A 17,365-nucleotide genomic window follows, 5' to 3' on the forward strand; every position below is an offset into this window, starting at 1 on the left:
GCACTGCATTAAATGTAAATAGTCTAGATAGAAGATAACAGGAACGGATCTAGCTAAACTGAATACAGTGTATATATATATATATGCAACACCTGGGATGCATATATATACACACAATACACTGTAAGTGCAGCTAACTGACTGACTGTTCTGCCTAATCTATCTAACTCAAATGACACTGTCTGTCTCTCTCTCTATCTCTCAGCACACCGGAACACACACTACACAGGGCCGCCGTGCAGGCGGCCTTATATAGTGTGGGGTGTGTACTAAATCCCCTGAGCCATAATTGGCCAAAGCCACCCTGGCTTTGGCCAATTACAGCTCTCTCTACTGACGGCGCTGTGATTGGCCAAGCATGCGGGTCATAGTGCATGCTTGGCCAATCATCAGCCAGCAATGCACTGCGATGCCGCAGTGAATTATGGGCCGTGACGCGCCACACGAATTTAGCGCGAACGGCCCATAAAGTTCGGAATTCGGCGAACGGGCGAACAGCCGATGTTCGAGTCGAACATGGGTTCGACTCGAACACGAAGCTCATCCCTAATCAGGAGACACTGTCTTTTTAGCCCATAAAGTGGCACAGGTATTTTTTTTTTCAGCTAAAGGTTTCTGGACAAACCATTGGGTAAATTCTTTAAAAGAATGTCAAGTTTTTTTTTTTTAATGAATTTATTTAATTTTTTTTTCAGCAGAGTCTAACATGTTACTAGTTGATGGCCGCTTGGTGGCAAAAAGCATTATGTACTTGGGAAGATTCTAATATCAAAAGCCAACAATCTCCTATTGCATTGAGCTTATAAATACTGCATCAAATAAGCAACAGCATCCAAACGTTTTGTTATCATTTTTATTGTGTCAAAAAGGTTACATAAAAAAGAATCTTTATTAAAACAAAACATTAACAGTCACAACAACACTTTCAACCCTATTACGTTGTATGCAGCGCAGGTTCTAAGGCAGAAACATGGACAAGAAGGCACTGGTCACCCGCAGAACCCACCGAGTGCCCCATTAAATTGTCCTTTGATCCGAAAAAGTGCCATTTTGTTACTATATACAAGATTACAAGTCTGTGCATCTACAACACTGCTGGGAAGCGCATATGGCCAAGTTAGTGAAGATACAGGTGAAGCTGATGTACCAGTTTAATAAGAACTGCTGTGGTGCTTATGTAATCATGAATGACCCAAGTAAAAACAAGTGATTTGTCCATCACAGAACTCGGTCATATTGGAGCTGCAATGGGCTCCACTACCAGGCCAGAGCGTCATGCTACAAATCAATCCATTTGAAACTATAATGTTCCTCTTTTATGAGACTGCTGTGTTGCTTTGTTAATCAAATATGACCCAGGTAGAACCAATCAATTTACCCATCAAAACTCAGGAAATCATTCTAGTGGGAGCTGTAACAGGCTTGACATTCAGGCCAGAGAATCATGCTAGAAACCAATCTAATTTAAATTGCAGTTGCAGCTACAACAAGCTTTGAGGCTCAAAAGTGGCTCATAATTTGCTGGCATACATATTAACAAGGGATGAGAATTTAAGTTTGCTAAATTCTCTTTAATTCTACATATTATTTGGAACTGGTTCAAAAAAACACACAACTGCATTCTTTAAACTGGTTGCACCCCAAAAAAACAACAAAAAAACAACAAAAAAACAAACTTGCTTGATAATCAACTCTTTTAGAGGCAAATGCCAAACAGCATATATTAGATTCTTATATTGGGGATTCAACAGCAAGAACTTTCTACTAAGGTATTCCCCATATTACAAAGAATGCAGGAGAAGGAGTAAGAGTGACTTTTTTGCTCTTCTGATCTGATCTGGCTGTGTTGTAAATGTTTCCTAACTGGAGATCCTGCCAGTAACAGCACCTTTCTTAGGCTAAGTAAGCCTCTGCTTTGCAATTAGCAGCCTGCTGTGGACTTTATTATGGTTGAGCTGCTCCACCCAGTCTGTGAATTCCTGCTGAAGACCTGATAGGTAGCCCAACTGCCAATTGAAGAAATTAGCATGGCTGGCTAAGGCAGGCCATACACAGTGCAAAATTCTTTCCTGCAACCATGCGTTGCAAGAAAGGAATTTGTATGACTCCACCATCAACACAGACAGTGCTGACATGGGAATACCTCCAGCCGAGCTATTGTCTGCTCCCGGTAATCTTAAGAGAATTTGGCAGGCTGGTTGTATCCAAGTTGATTCATCATCTTGGTACATTCAAGCCTGCCCATTACCGGTTCGAACTCGCCGCTTCCTGCTGAACCATCCGAGATTTGAACAGTGTATGGCCAACCTAACAAAGCTGCTGCTAATTTAAAGGTAGTGGCTTGGTGTCAGTCTAAAAAACGGGAAGTGCTGTAACTAACAATCTCTGGGCAAGAAATTTTGCCACATATTCACAATTTTTTTTTGTTAACTAGCTTAAACGGAAGGCCAAATATAGATATAGGATTTTCATCCGGTTTAATGTATAGTACCCTACCTCAGTTGATACCATGTTTAACGTGTTCATCAAAAAGTGTTGACTGCATTTTTTCTTTGACCAAAGTGGAATTCCCACCAAGATTAAAATTTCCTGTAATAATATCTATTATTTTTGTAATTGAACAGATTCAGCCAACCATGCTAAAAGTTTAACGTAGTAAGGGATATTTTTGACACAGCAGAACCAAACACAATCACCTTTCTATCGCAATGGATTGGTACCCATCGTCATCTGGTGGATTTTCTTCCCAAACAGTAAAAAGGCTTACATTTTTCTCACTTCAAAACAGCAAACCAGTAAAATGATATTCAAAAGAAAAGAGAACTTTACATTTCTTTAACCAAAATAAATTAGTAGCAGGTTAAACAAAAATACATGGCAATGTTAGATATTTAAAGAAACATTCTTTAACCCAAAAGAGAAAGGGAGTGCTGCTAGTAAGCAAAAGGGTTATACCATTTAAGTAATGGAAGATTTTACTAGTGAGCTGCCTGTACTTGAGGCTAAAAAAATAAAGAATGAAAGATAATAAAAATATTTCATTATTGCAGTACAAAGGCCTAGCATATGTACAACTTGTCCTTCAGGCAATGAAGTCTACCATCTTTGAGTTGGTCTCAGGCTTTGAAGAAATGACATCAATATAAATGTTGTTTAAACATTTTAGAAGTGTGGCCTATAAGTGTGGGTTTGGTATACATCTTCCAGAGAACATTGTTGTCCAGATCTCTCAGAACAATGGACTCCTACACAAATATGGTAATTTGAGGAGACAAAGCCAATTTCCAGGATTCATTTGGAATCCATATTTAAAAAGGTCACCAACATTTGACATTGACCACAATTTAGAAAATAGGTGCATAACTCTCGCTATTGACAGGCTAGGGGGTCATTGAACCCTTGTCTACACGCATTGATTTGGATCATTTGAGTGGTGTGGAGAAAAGGTATAGCATTTACGTTACTTGCCAGGGTAAGGGTTTTCTTTTTGAGCTAGCTGTACATGTGGCAAAAAAAAAAAAAAAGTCTAAAAAAAAAAAAGTTTAAAAAAATAAAAAAAAAGGTAAAGAAAATGATTTCCATATTTCATAACAAAGGCCTACAAATTGTCTTCCAGGCAATCAAGTCTACAACCTTTGAGTCTGCCAAGTGCTTTAAGGGAGTGACATAAATAAGTGGTGCTTAAGGTGAAACCCAATTGTGGGTTTAGCAAAGCTCTTGGGCCCTAGACATCATCATTTGGGATCCTCAAAATTCTGGCATTTAAATGTTGACCAAAACTGATGAAGACCACAAGTCTGAATCCAGCTATTTAACGGCTAGCAGGTCATTGGATCCATTGTCTACAGCAGCCTCTCTCAACCTTTTCAACTCAGAGGAACCCTTGAAATAAACTTTCCAGTCTCAGGGAAACTTTGCTAAAAATGACTACATCTACAACTCCTGATACATTAATGTGATGGTCAGTGGAAAGAATGCTCCTTACACTTGTGGTCATTGGGAAGAATTCCCTGCTTACAGATAGCTAAAAAGATCAATGGCGTCAGTGGGAACTTATCTGAGAGGCAGAAATTGCTAGGAACCCCTAGCAACCTCTGGAGGAACCCTAGTTGAGAAACCCTGGTCTACAGTCTTAGATATGGATCATCTAAATGATGTGAGGAGGAGAAAATTTATAAACTCAGGTAAAAAAGATCCTCGTGCGCTTGTCAAGACAGGATTGTTGGAGCAAGTCGTGTAAACTGCACTCACCTCCATGTCTCCAAATCTATACCTGCCAAAAAAAAAAAAAAAAAAGCCCTCAAAACGAAACTATCGTTTGACTGAAACCTAGTGTAATATGTATAACTTCTATTGGTATTCAAATTGCCTTTAAAGTTTAGATGGTTGGGTTTATAACCATCCAAAATAATTGAAATTAACCTGCTCATTTTTCCTTATTATCCTCCGACTGAACGCCTTTCTTAAAATTCTGCAAAGATTCCAAAGTTAAATTAAGGGTATGGAGTATGGCATATCTAACCATATTCCGCAGTCATTTGTTGGTGGGATACTGGCAATGTGTACGAGAGAACGAGTAAAATTTTTTATAGCTGCTGGATCTTTCTCAGCACCTGTCCTGATAAAGGGGGTTTACCAAACAAAAAAAAAAAGTGAGGCTACCAGAAGGGACACAAATCAAATTATAGCAAGCTGATGAAAACTTTAGCATAAAAAAAAAAAAAAAAAAGAAAAGAAAAGAAAAGAAAAAAAAAAAAAAACTGAGGTTTTTATTGCTGTGGGGTCTTTGTTCGACAAGCCATAGAAGAAGATGCCTACTGGTTGAACAAAGAAATATCATTGAAATTCCCCCATCAACACACTCAGTGTGGATGGGGAAATGCCTCCGGCAGAGCCATTGTATTCTGGATAGCAGGGAGAGTTTCCCACCATCAGACTACACCGATCAATGCTGCCAGTTATAGCTGGCTGCATTGATAAAGCGAAAAAAGACCTGACAGACTGGCTGTATAGAAGTTGATCGATAAATCGACTTTTGTACAACCAGCCTGCCCATAGATGGATAGAAAATTGTCCGATCCATGCTGAATCGGCAGAATTTCGATCCATCATTGGCCACCTTTAGAGAGGTTTCCACTAGCTTCCTGTCCAGGTGACAGTGTTTCCCCAACCTCTGCGTTGGGGAAACAGGAAGAAATAAAAGCTGACAGTGGTTTTAGGCCTAACCCCATCCTTTAGTAAAATGGAAAAAAAAAAAAAAAAAAAAAAGGAAAGCTTTGGCTTTCCCCTCAACTTCCCCCTTCCCTGAAGTCCCCCTTGGACTTTATTTTTGTTTTAAATAATCTATGCTTACCCTGTTTCTTCAGTCTTTAAATAATCCTGTGATGTCACAAGTCCTTGCTCTTCTAACAGGGCAGTGAGAAGTCCTTCCTTCTGGAGTGAAACCCCTTGGGGCGTGTCTATGACAGCCTGGATTACTGAAAGTGGTATGAAGGACAACGGCCATGATTTTATTTGGAAGAGAACAATGGCATAGGATGAAGGAACAAGTAGGGAACAGTGCTAGAGTGTGGAGAGGAACAGTAGACCACATTTTTTGTTCATAGTGTAGATTACAAAAAATATGCCACATAGATATGCTTTAAAGTATACAGTATTTATAATTTTTTTAAATTTAGATAGAGTAGAGTAAGGTTTAAACCTCTATTAGTTTTTATAGCTGCGTCTCCTTAAGGATATTTCCCTTCACTCCCTGACCTGTAGACTGAACACGAAGTGAGAGGTTATTTTTCCAATGTAAGGGATACCTCCTTTTAGACAGTTTTCTCGGAATCAAGTGTCGCCCATAGGAAGACTTTCCGATTATTCCTGCTCTGGGGAGACCTCAATTTTGGATTTCCCCTTACTTTCATTCCTGGAGACATAGGTGATCAGGACAATTAGAGAGGGTGAATCTCCATAATGGAGACACAGAAAGCAACAGAAGCCTGAGAGGGGTTCCAACACCCAACTACTCTATCCAAAAAAGTTGCCTTTAGTTTTTCTATTATTTCTTTTATATTACCATGCCTCCTGTTGCTGTGAACATCCTACAGGTAAAGTGAGATCCTGTTACCAGGGTGAGAAGGAGTGGGTGGAGTTGGAACCTAGGTGCAGAGATCTCAGAACAAGCATATACCCAAAACTGAAATTGGTTTAGGAGTTAAAAAGTCAGCCAATCCCAAACCTAACACAGATCATTTTGGCATCAAAGAGTCTATGATTACTAAAGAATCCTAGGAACTTAGTAGGTCAAGTGAGAAAGAAGCACATGGAAGACTTTGGAGTCATATGCAGAGACAATATTCAGAGTAATAAAATGGTGAGAGTGAAAATGTCAGATAGCCCCCCTAAAAACCCTCAGAACAGCCGCCAAACCATATGTGCCAACAATAACATATATATAAACCAATTTATACCAATCATAGTTTGGATAATGTAATCCATTTATCTTAATAGTGTGATAAGTAGATGTTCAGAACTCCGAGTGGTCAAGTAAAAACAAACAAAAACAATAAAAAAGTTCAAAAACAGGTTATATCAGTCAACCCCACCTAATGTAAAATAATCTAAAGTCTGCTGGGAATGTCAATGTCAATGTCAAAAGCAAAAATTAAATCTTCTCTATCAAAAATGGTGTAAAAAATAAAAGGAGAGAAAAAGAACAGACCCCCAACCAACCAACATGAGCATAGAAACCAGAAAAGACAAAACATATGTGCAAATGACCTGCGTAAAGTGCAACTATGAATGGAAGCAAAACAAGAAAAAACCCTAATGCCGCGTACACACGAGCGGACTTTGCAGCATACTTTGCCCGGCAGACTTTTCGATGGACTTTACGACGGACTTTCTGAATGAGCGGACTTGCCTACACACAATCAACCAAAGTCCGATGAATTCGTACGTGATGACTTACGACCGGACTAAAACAAGGAAGTTCATAGCCAGTAGCCAATAGCTGCCCTAGCGTGGCTTTTTGTCCGTCGAACTAGCATACAGACGAGCGGACTTTTCGACCGGACTCGAGTCCGTCGGACAGATTTGAAACATGATTCAAATCTAAGTTCATCCAACTTTTGAGAAAACAAAGTCCGCTGGAGCCCACACACTATCGAATTGTCCGACGAAATCCAGTACGCCGGGCAAAGTCTGCCATAAAGTCCGCTCGTGTGTACGCGGCATAAGTCTCGAATATTCATCATGAAGTACCCTCAAGGGTTCCAAAATCCAGCAACAGGGTTTTCAGTCGTTCTTTCGGCGTAGGTGTAAACTGTTCCCCCCATGTACCTTATGTCTCAGGGGTGTGGAGTGAAACGATTTATAGATGAGATGGAGAATATAGTAGGTTAATGCTGCTATAAGTTGTAAAGCAGAACTGGAGTTGCTTTGAATAGAACGATGAAAAATTCTTATAGGACAGCTTCTAAGAATGGCAGATTACAGATCTGTGGGCAGTAACCACGTTTCTCAAAGTTCAGTGCATGTAACTGGTGTTAGGCCTTGAATGAGCAACGTTGGCCCCAAACCCACCGTGAGCGCATCTAATTCCTCCAAGTAGCATTCATGAAGAGAAGAGTCAGCAGGAGGCCGTGGGAGATAGAGGAACCTTACAGCCGACTCAGCACCACCCTCCTCTAACACTACACGGTTGGCAGCGTTTAGATACTCACCAGGAATGGGCTCACGGGTGAGGCCTTGGCCTTCACAGTTCTGTCCCCGTAGGATGGCCACTCTGTCCCAGGAGACCACACGGATGGAGGCACGGATGCGAAGCTTGGCAAGCAGTTCCCGGAATTTCACTTCTGCTGCTAGCCAGCCATTGCTAGTGCCACTACCATTTGGGCTTCTTGACTCTACGCAAAGGAAGACACGGAGCTGGTAACGGCGCCATGAGGCGGCCATATTTAGAATGCATGCCATCTGCAGAAGAAACAAGCTACAAACATCCACATAGGCTGAAGCTTGAGGTCGGAGGAGATCCAGAGGCCACACATCAATATACATGGCAGAATCTGATCCTGGGGTTCCTGGCCTTAGTAAAGATGAAAAATTCCGAGCCAAGACAATATTTTTATGCATCTTCAGAGCATCACAGATCATTGCAACATACTCCTTAGGAGTAACGTGATGAGGAGTTTCAGGACTTCGGACGGGGGGAAAATGGGCCTGCAAAGAGGTGGCGTCAACACCAAACGGGTCGTCTCGGGGTGAAAGACCTGGAGTGAAAGCAGAATCCTGAAGAAAGTAGTCATCAGGGCAGGAGTTGTCATAGAATCCCAGGACCAGCATGTTTGGCTTCATTCCACCTGAAGAGTAAGAAGAAGAAAATGTAAGTTGTAGGTATGGAGAAGAGTGGAGAGGTGATGGTGACATTTTGGTGTTAAAACCTACCAAGCCCAGTAATTCGCAGCAGCTGTTGCGTTCCATGTCGGACACTTGGACTCAGGGTGAGGTCCACAAATGCTTTGACATTGAGTTTATCAACCAGACTAAGCCAGAAGCTGTAATGAGCCTGAACTGGGTCTGAAGGAAGAGCATCTGTAATAGAATAAAATATACAGATTGTTAAAAATTTTAACATGTCTTAATGGAGATTGCCTTTACTCGTGGCTTTCTTCCACCTTCTGCTTTGGTAGCATTTACAATCCACTACTACTGTACTTCATATCAAAATATAAAATACAACTAGATGTAGCATCCTCCTAGGTTAAGGATGCTAGGTAAACTTAATGTAGCTTGCTCTGTAGCCAGAGTTGCTGTGATCTGCTATTTTGGGCTGTTCTGGATCTAATGTCTGGGAATTCGATTGATTCCCCCCGAGCCAGCTGAGAACTTTGCAGAGCTCAGGGCAGGGAAATTCAAATGCCTAGGCAGGGCTCTTACATTCCCCCATCCAGTTCCTGCAGAGGTGGTGTGCCCAGATGGTGGATGGGAGGCAGGTAAATATCTAGGAGTCCAAGGAGATTTGTTCTTCCCCTGGTGGAAGGGGTGCTGTGTGCTTCAGGGGGCTGCTATGTCCTGAAACCTTCTGGATTGGCTGCTGGACTACTCCCCCCTCTGGATCGAGCCAATGGCTTTGCTTAAACTGGAATTCTTGAGTAGGGCCCAATCTCTTGAACTGCAGTTTATCTATGGTTCCCAGCTGTGGATGTTACAAACTGCTCCAGTGTTCCTAGCGCGCCATTTTTTTTTTTGTGGTATTCAGCTGCAAGAACTCAGACTCTTCCAGTCTGCTCCTAATAACTGTCCAAACCTATCCTGTGGTCATCAGCTGTGGGAAACTTAGACTGTTCCAGTCTACATACATTTCCTATATACAGTATGCTCCAATATTCTCCTGGTCTACAGCTGGGAGTGAAACAATGTGTTACTATGGCCTAGTGCAGATGTGCTTCTGCCAATTCTGAGAGAAGAAAAACATCCCCTAGACCAGGGGTATTGAATTAAAGTTCACGGAGGTCCGATCTGTAAAATTTTCTTCCAGCCGAGGTCTGAATGAATCACTTGTTTGTGCGATGACACAGATCGTTCACATTACAGCCCCCCTCTGAAATCAGAATCTCGTTTTTACTTCAGTTTTCTCAGTCCCCTTTACATCACAGTTTTCCCTGGACAGTGGTGTCCTCTGCCCCCTCTTCACATCACCCCCCCCCCACAGTAGTGTCCCCTACCCCCCCAGTAGTGTCCTTTGCCCCCACCTTCACATCCTCCCACAGCAATGTCCTCAGCCCCCATTCACATTGCAGCCCCCCTCAGCTCTGCTCCTCATTCACATTGCAGCCCTCCTAAGCTCTGCCCCCATTCACATTGCAGCCCCCCCCTAAGCTCTGCTCTCCCCATTCACATTACAGCCCCCTCAGCTCTGCTCCTCATTCACATTGCAGCCCCACTAAGCTCTGCCCCCCTATTCACATTGAAGTTCCCCTTGGCTCTGCCCCCCCCCCCCCCCCCATTCACATGGGACAGTGACTCAGTCTGCATCCGGTCCACCATTTAGTGATGCCTGCCCTAGACCTATTATTGAGCCAGAGCAAGTGAACTGTTGCTGTGTGCCTAGTGGCCTCTGCACTGGGTGGGGAAAGAACCTGTTACCTACAGTTACTCCTTTGGGGATAGCGCTACACACTCATAATGGCAGTCAGGATTACCTTGACTGGGGAAACTCACCCAAGTCTCCGGTCTCTACGTGACCCAAAATGTAGAGACCACCTTTCTTCAGATCGTTGATGAACTTTATAAGGTGGCAGGAGGTGCGAGGGTTGGACACCATAAGAAGAATTTGTGGCCTCCAGAATTTAACATGCTCTTTCCGTACATCGAGGAGAAGGAGATATTTTCTGACCTGAGACAGAAAGAGACAAAGCGTCCTTTGACTAATGCAGAACAAGTTCTTCGACTAATGTAATATGTGGACATACAGATCTAGGTCTAAGCTTTTCTATAAAATTGTGCAAATAAGGTGCCCGATTCATGCAAATCTAACTTTTTGAAAGCATGGGCTTTGAGTAAAACTGGAATCAACAGATTGATTAAAAGAGAAAAAAAAAACACATTCAAGAGAAGACCTTTTACACTCACCTGTACCAAAGCCCATTCCACAGATTTCCAAACTACTTAATAGCTACTCCTTCCAACAGAATCTTCACATCCAACACACTTCTGGGTGTGTTGTAGGTCGTGTTCCCTGCCATATGCTGTGGTTTCAACTGCGAGGAGATTAAGGGGTCCACACCTCCCAGAGGTGTATTGGATGTCAAGTTTCTGATGGAGGCCATCACTCTTTACTATAGCAAAGCTCTGAGGGACAGAATAGTATAAAAGGTAATTTTTTTCCAGTGGGTTTGTAGGCAGGTTGCTGACTGTGTGTGTGTGTCTCTGTGTAGTTAGCACCCAGGGTCCGCTCTGGAACGCCAATTAACCAGAAGAACCCTGGAACATGGAATTCTCTGTTGGAGCACTACCAAGCATGGACTTTCCTCTAAGACTCCCCCTGTGCATGTAACCTTGGGCAGCCACAGTTAGGTTTAGTTAGGAACGGAATGTTATTGCATGCCATACATGTTTGCCAAGTTATAGTAAATGTCGATTTAACTGCTCAGAGCCTGGCCTGAAGTTATTCAAGGGCTGCATGTGAGGATTTGGCATATCATCAAAAGAACCACAGTATGGGGTACATGTAACATTACTATGGTAGAGGTTCATGAGTAACTACAAGGAGAAACAGCAACCAGTTGTTGGCATGGTACCTGATAGGTGACAGGTTCTCTGCTAGCGTGGGGGTTGGTATTTGAACTCCCTTCCTAGCTGTCTCATCTCTGTTGGTCACTGGGAGTACCAGCATTGTAAGTGTGGGTACCTGGCTGTGATGGCTTGCGGCTTCACAGCCAGGTGCGCATGCACGAGTCGTGCTGCTACTTCTCGGTGGACGGGCAAACTTCTGGGACCTGTGATGTGTCCCAGAAGATTGATGGGAGGGAGGGAGGGAGGGGGAGAGGAGGAGTCGCCTAGAAGGCGAGAGCGGAAGTGGGAGCTGGGTACCTGTCAAAACTAGGTGCCTGCTCCCCTCCAAAAAATTACATGCCAAATATGGCATGTAAGGGGAGGGGAGGAGTGCTTAAAGTGGAACTTCTACTTTTTGGTGCAACTCTGCTTTAAGGTCCACACTATGTGCTCATTGGGACCCCATTCTGTTACTGGTAGTGAGGTAACAGAGGTACGCTGACTGGTGGAGTGGGCAGTGGCTCAGCCTGTCCCTGCGAATGCAACACATATCAGTACAAGTGTGTAGGACATGAGATGAAGAAGGATGAACTCTGCACCTTGGGTACTGCACACACGTGGCTCATCTCTGAGTTGGGAGACCACTTTAAAAGTATAACTAAAAGGCAACCCCCCCCCCCCCCCATTTTGATTAGAGCAAGGGAGGGTTATAACCCCCGTAAGGTTCATTTTTGCCATCTTTGTCCCATAGTGGAGATTTCCCTTCACTTCCTGTCCCATAGCCAAAACAGGAAGTCAGAGGACATCCCTGCAAATCAAGGGAACTCCTTGCCCCCCCCCCAGGTCACGAGAACTAATGTCCCCATTGGAACGTTTTCCCTCTATTACTTTTCTGGAGACAACACAAAATTTGGGATCTTCTTTTACTTTCGCTTTCAATGATAATGGTAGACTGGATAAATAGAGAGGATGAATCTTCCCAACGAGGACTCAGACAGCAATAAAAGCCGACAAGTGTCCAAACACATCTCCATTCTATTTAAAATTTAAAAAAAAAAAAAAAAAAATTTTGCCTTTAGTTATACTTTAACCCCTTCAGACCCGCACTATAGCCGAATGACAGCTACAGCGCGGATCTGCTTTGCCGGGAGGCCGTCAAATAGACGTCCTCCCCTTTGCATGCTCGCCACGCCCCTCTGAAGGACGCGCACTGTGATCACCCGAGTCAATGAGACTCGGGTGATCACAGATCAGAGTAAGGGGTTGATCCTGGCCCCTTACCACGTGATCAGCTGTCAGCCAATGACAGCTGATCATGTGATGTAAACAGAAGATCGGTAATCTTTTTTTTTTCTCACGCCGACAACGAGAGGAGAAAAAAAAGCCGATCACCGGATTCTGTTGAAGGGACATCGGTCCCGAAGAGGAAGAGGCGAAGCCGCTTCATATGTGTCAACCAGTACCGCCTGCCAGGGTCACGAGTCAGTGCCCACAGTGCCACGTGCCAGCAATCAGTGCCACCTATCAATGCCCACCAGTGGTGCCAATCAGTGCCCACCAGTGGTGCCTATCAGTGTCACCTACCAGTACCAATCAGTGCCCATCACTGCCACCTATTAGTGGCCTTCAGTGCCACCTATCAATGCCCTTCATTGCAGCCTATCAGTGCCCATCAGTGCAGCCTCATCAGCGCACATCTGTGAAGGAGAAAAAATTACTTATTTACAAAATTTACTGACAGAAACTAAGAAAACCTTTTTTTTTTTTTTTTTCCCCCTTTCAAAATTTTTTTTTATTTTTTTTTTTTTAGTAAGAAAGAGGTGATCAAATACCACCAAAGGAAAGCTCTATTTGTGAGAAGAAAAAAAAATGATAAACATTTTGTTTGGGTACAGTGTTACATGACCGCGCAATTGTCGTTCAAAGAGTGACAGCGCTGAAAGCTAAAAAAATGGCCTGGGCAAGATGGGGGTGACAGTGCCCGGTACTGAGGTAGTTAAAGAAGATGCAAGTTCAATAAATGATAGGGGACACAGGACCTGGGGGACATAATGGTGGCACTGGGGTGACATAATGGTGGCACTAGGGGTACTTACTAATACAATAATGAAGAGCATCACTATAATGAAGAGCAGTATACTGAAGGCACTATAATGGGGGGGTCACCAATGTAAAGGGAATATTACTTGGGCTCCCCACTGACCAGAAAGCCTTAACATCTGGGGGGCACAATGACAACCAACGCATGATTTATCTTATGTGCTGGGATGTTGATTCCCTGCAATGCACATCCCTTAGTAAAATTAGCACACGAAGTACACATAAACACTGCTTAGGCACACATTTAACCATTTGATCACCCCCTGATGTTTAATCCCTTCCCAGCCAGTGTCATTAGTACAGTGACAGTGTGTATTTTTAGCACGAATCACTGTATTAGTGTCACTGGTTCCCAAAAAGTATCACATTGTCTACTGCAAAAATCACAGTCCCGCTAGAAGTCACTGATCGCCACTATTACTAGTATTAAAAAAAAAAAAAAAAAAAAAAATCCAGTATATATACACACACCATAGTTTGTAGACACTATAAATTTTGTGCAAACCAATCAATATATGGTTATTGGGATTTTTTTTTTAAACCAAAAATATGTAGTAGAATACATTTTGGGCTAAATTTATGAATCAATTAGATTTTTTTTTAACTGGATATGTTTTATAGCAGAAAGTAAAAAATATCATTTTTTTTTTTTTCAAAGTGGTCTTAGTTTATAGCGCAAAAAAAAAAATAAAAATGCAGAGGTGATCAAATACCACCAAAAGAAAGCTCTATTTGTGGGGGGAAAAAGGACATCAATTTGTGTACAGTGTTGCATGACCGCGCAATTGTCAGTTAAAGTAACGCAGTGCCATATCGCAAAAAACGGCCTGGTCACGAAGGGGGAGTAAATCTTCCGGAGGTCAAGTGGTTTTTAAAGAAGATGCAAGTTGGAAAAAAAGAAGGACAGGCCACTGGGGAACTGCAGGGACATAATGGTGGCACTGGGAATATAGGGTGAGGTGACACGGTAGCACTAGATGGAAGTAATGGTGGGACTGGGGTGACATGATTGCACTGGGCGAACATAATGGTGGCACTGGGAATAGAGGGTGGTGTGACAGGGTGGCACTAGAGGGAAGTAATGGTGGTGCTGGGGTGACAAGATTGCACTGGGGGCATGTAATGGTGGCACTCAGAATATAGGGAGAGGTGACATGGTAGCACTAGAGAAAGTAATGGTGGTGCTGGGGTGACACGATTGCACTGGGGGCAGGTAATGGTGGCACTGGGAATATAGGGTGAGGCAAGAGGGTGGCACTAGAGGGAAGCAATGGTGGCACCTGGGTGACATGATTGCATTGGGGGCATGTAATGGTGGCACTGGGAATATAGGGTGAGGCGACATGGTAGCACTACAGGGAAGGAATGGTGGCGCTGGGGTGACAAGATTGCACTGGGGGCATGTAATGGTGGCACTGGGAATATAGGGTGAGGCAAAAGGGTGGCACTAGAGGGAAGGAATGGTGGCGCTGGGGTGACATGATTGCACTGGGAGCATGTAATGGTGGCACTCAGAATATAGGGAGAGGTGACATGGTAGCACTAGAGAAAGTAATGGTGGTTCTGGGGTGACAGGATTGCACTGGGGGCATGTAATGGTGGCACTGGGAATATAGGGTGAGGCGACATGGTAGCACTACAGGGAAGGAATGGTGGCACTGGGGTGACATGATTGTGGCACTGGGAGTAGAGGGTGGCATGACAGGGTGGCACTAGAGGGAAGTAATGGTGGCGCTGGGTTGACATGATTGCACTGGGGGCACGTAATGGTGGCACTGGGAATATAGGGTAAGGTGACATGGTAGCACTAGAGGGAAGCAATGGTGGCACTGGGGTGACATGATTGCATTGGGGCCATGTAATGGTGGCACTGGGAAAATATTGGGTGAGGTGACATGGTAGCACTACAGGGAAGGAATGGTGGCACTGGGGTGACATGATTGCACTGGGGGCACTGGGAATATAGGGTGAGGTGACACGGTAGCACTAGATGGAAGTAATAGTGGCACTGGGGTGACATGATTGCACTGGGCGAACATAATGGTGGCACTGGGAGTAGAGGGTGGCGTGACAGGGTGGCACTAGAGGGAAGTAATGGTGGCACTGGGGTGACATGATTGCACTGGGGGCATGTAATGGTGGCACTGGGAATATAGGGTGAGGCAAAAGGGTGGCACTAGAGGGAAGGAATGGTGGCGCTGGGGTGACATGATTGCACTGGGGGCATGTAATGGTGGCACTCAGAATATAGGGAGAGGTAACATGGTAGCACTAGAGAAAGTAATGGTGGTTCTGGGGTGACAGGATTGCACTGGGGGCATGTAATGGTGGCACTGGGAATATAGGGTGAGGCGACATGGTAGCACTACAGGGAAGGAATGGTGGAACTGGGGTGACATGATTGCACTGGGGGCACTGGGAATATAGGGTGAGGTGACACAGTAGTACTAGATGGAAGTAATAGTGGCACTGGGGTGACATGATTGCACTGGGCGAACATAATGGTGGCACTGGGAGTAGAGGGTGGCGTGACAGGGTGGCACTAGAGGGAAGTAATGGTGGCACTGGGGTGACATGATTGCACTGAGGGCACGTAATGGTGGCACTGGGAATATAGGGAGAGGTGACATGGTAGCACTAGAGGGAAGTAATGGTGGCGATGGGGTGACATGATTGCACTGTGGGGGGCACGTAATGTTGGCACTAAGGGTACTTACTAATAAAACAATGATGAGCATCACTATAATGGAGAGCAGTATACTGGAAGCACTATAATGGGGGCTCACCAATGTAAGAGGAGAGGTTGCTTGGGCTCCACACTGACTACTTAGGTAAGGGAAGCCTTATTGGGGGGGGGGAGATGCACATTGAAAATCAATGCATGATTTATTTTATCCCCCTATCATAATTGACCACACTCACTCTAATTTGAGCCATTTGATCACATCCCCCTTTAAATTGTGCCCTGGTAACATTTGGTTACTTTCATGTATTTTAAGCAGATCTCCACCTCTCTGGGGATACCTACCCCTGCCCAAGCGGTGGTTTCCTCAACCCTTACCTGATGGAAGATGAGGGCCTGGCTAATGTAGCCCCAGCTACTGCTGCCACTTCTGAAGTGGATGGTCCCCAGCAGAAGGAGTAAGAGGACGATGCTGCCCGAGGCGTAGGCTGGGTTTATCAGGAACATCATGACCAGACAGCTCAGGATTCCCAGCAGGCAGGAGTGCCAGGAGAAAAGACGGAACGTCGGACTGTGGAGGAGACAACAGAGGCAAATATCACCAGATGAGCCATTCCTGGCTGTGCAACATTGCGTTACATTAACAGTTAATGACATCTGAATTCCTAACGGTTGAGGAAACAGGAATATTGGTTAAACAAAAAGTCAAAACAAGAGAACTCAATGCTAAGCAATAGCTGCAAAGACAAAGAAAACATTGAAAACCTTTAAAGCAGAAATAAACTCCAATAAAAAAAAAAATCTAAAAATCATAAAAGGAGAGTTTTTCTAGAGTCATGAAGAGTCCATTTTGCCTAACAACCTTTTTCTGTGGCTCATAGCGAGTTATTTGTCCTTGGTGTAAACTGTATGGCCCATGCCGAGAATACAGCCGGGTGTCTCGGAAAAATTAACTCCTGCACTGCATGCTTGCACATTATGTGAAGGGTTGACCCCTCTGATTTTTTTAGGTCAGCTTTAACCACTTATATGACATCCTCCCGCCATACGGCCGCCATGACCGATCACCGTACCTGCTGGTACCATGTGATCGCTGTGACCAATCACAGCAGATCACATGACCGCTGTAAACAATGGATGGCTTCCTTTCATGCCATCCATTGTATACAATTGTGTTGCTAGCTGTGATTGGTCACAGTGATCACATGGTAAAGACAGGGCCAATCACAGCCCATCTGTACCATGAGATTAGCTCTGGCCAATCACAGATAATCACAACAATACTCACTGAAAGAAATCAGTTACATTCAGTAAAAATGT

At 43.9% G+C, this 17,365-nt stretch overlaps 1 protein-coding gene across 1 annotated transcript in view; it reads right to left on the bottom strand.

The window, feature by feature from the left end:
- Nucleotides 1-835: 835 nt before the first annotated feature.
- The window catches only part of LOC141133631 (solute carrier family 12 member 9), a gene marked incomplete in the record, with an annotated part of 40,615 nt that continues 24,085 nt past the window's right edge, over nucleotides 836-17,365 (bottom strand). Inside the window, 4 exon segments of the mRNA XM_073623120.1 lie at nucleotides 836-8,348; nucleotides 8,434-8,580; nucleotides 10,210-10,384; nucleotides 16,424-16,616. Of these exon segments, the coding sequence (XP_073479221.1) occupies nucleotides 7,510-8,348; nucleotides 8,434-8,580; nucleotides 10,210-10,384; nucleotides 16,424-16,616 (1,354 nt within the window).

Source organism: Aquarana catesbeiana, linkage group LG03, assembly GCF_042186555.1.
Source record: "Aquarana catesbeiana isolate 2022-GZ linkage group LG03, ASM4218655v1, whole genome shotgun sequence".
NCBI lineage: Eukaryota > Metazoa > Chordata > Amphibia > Anura > Ranidae > Aquarana > Aquarana catesbeiana.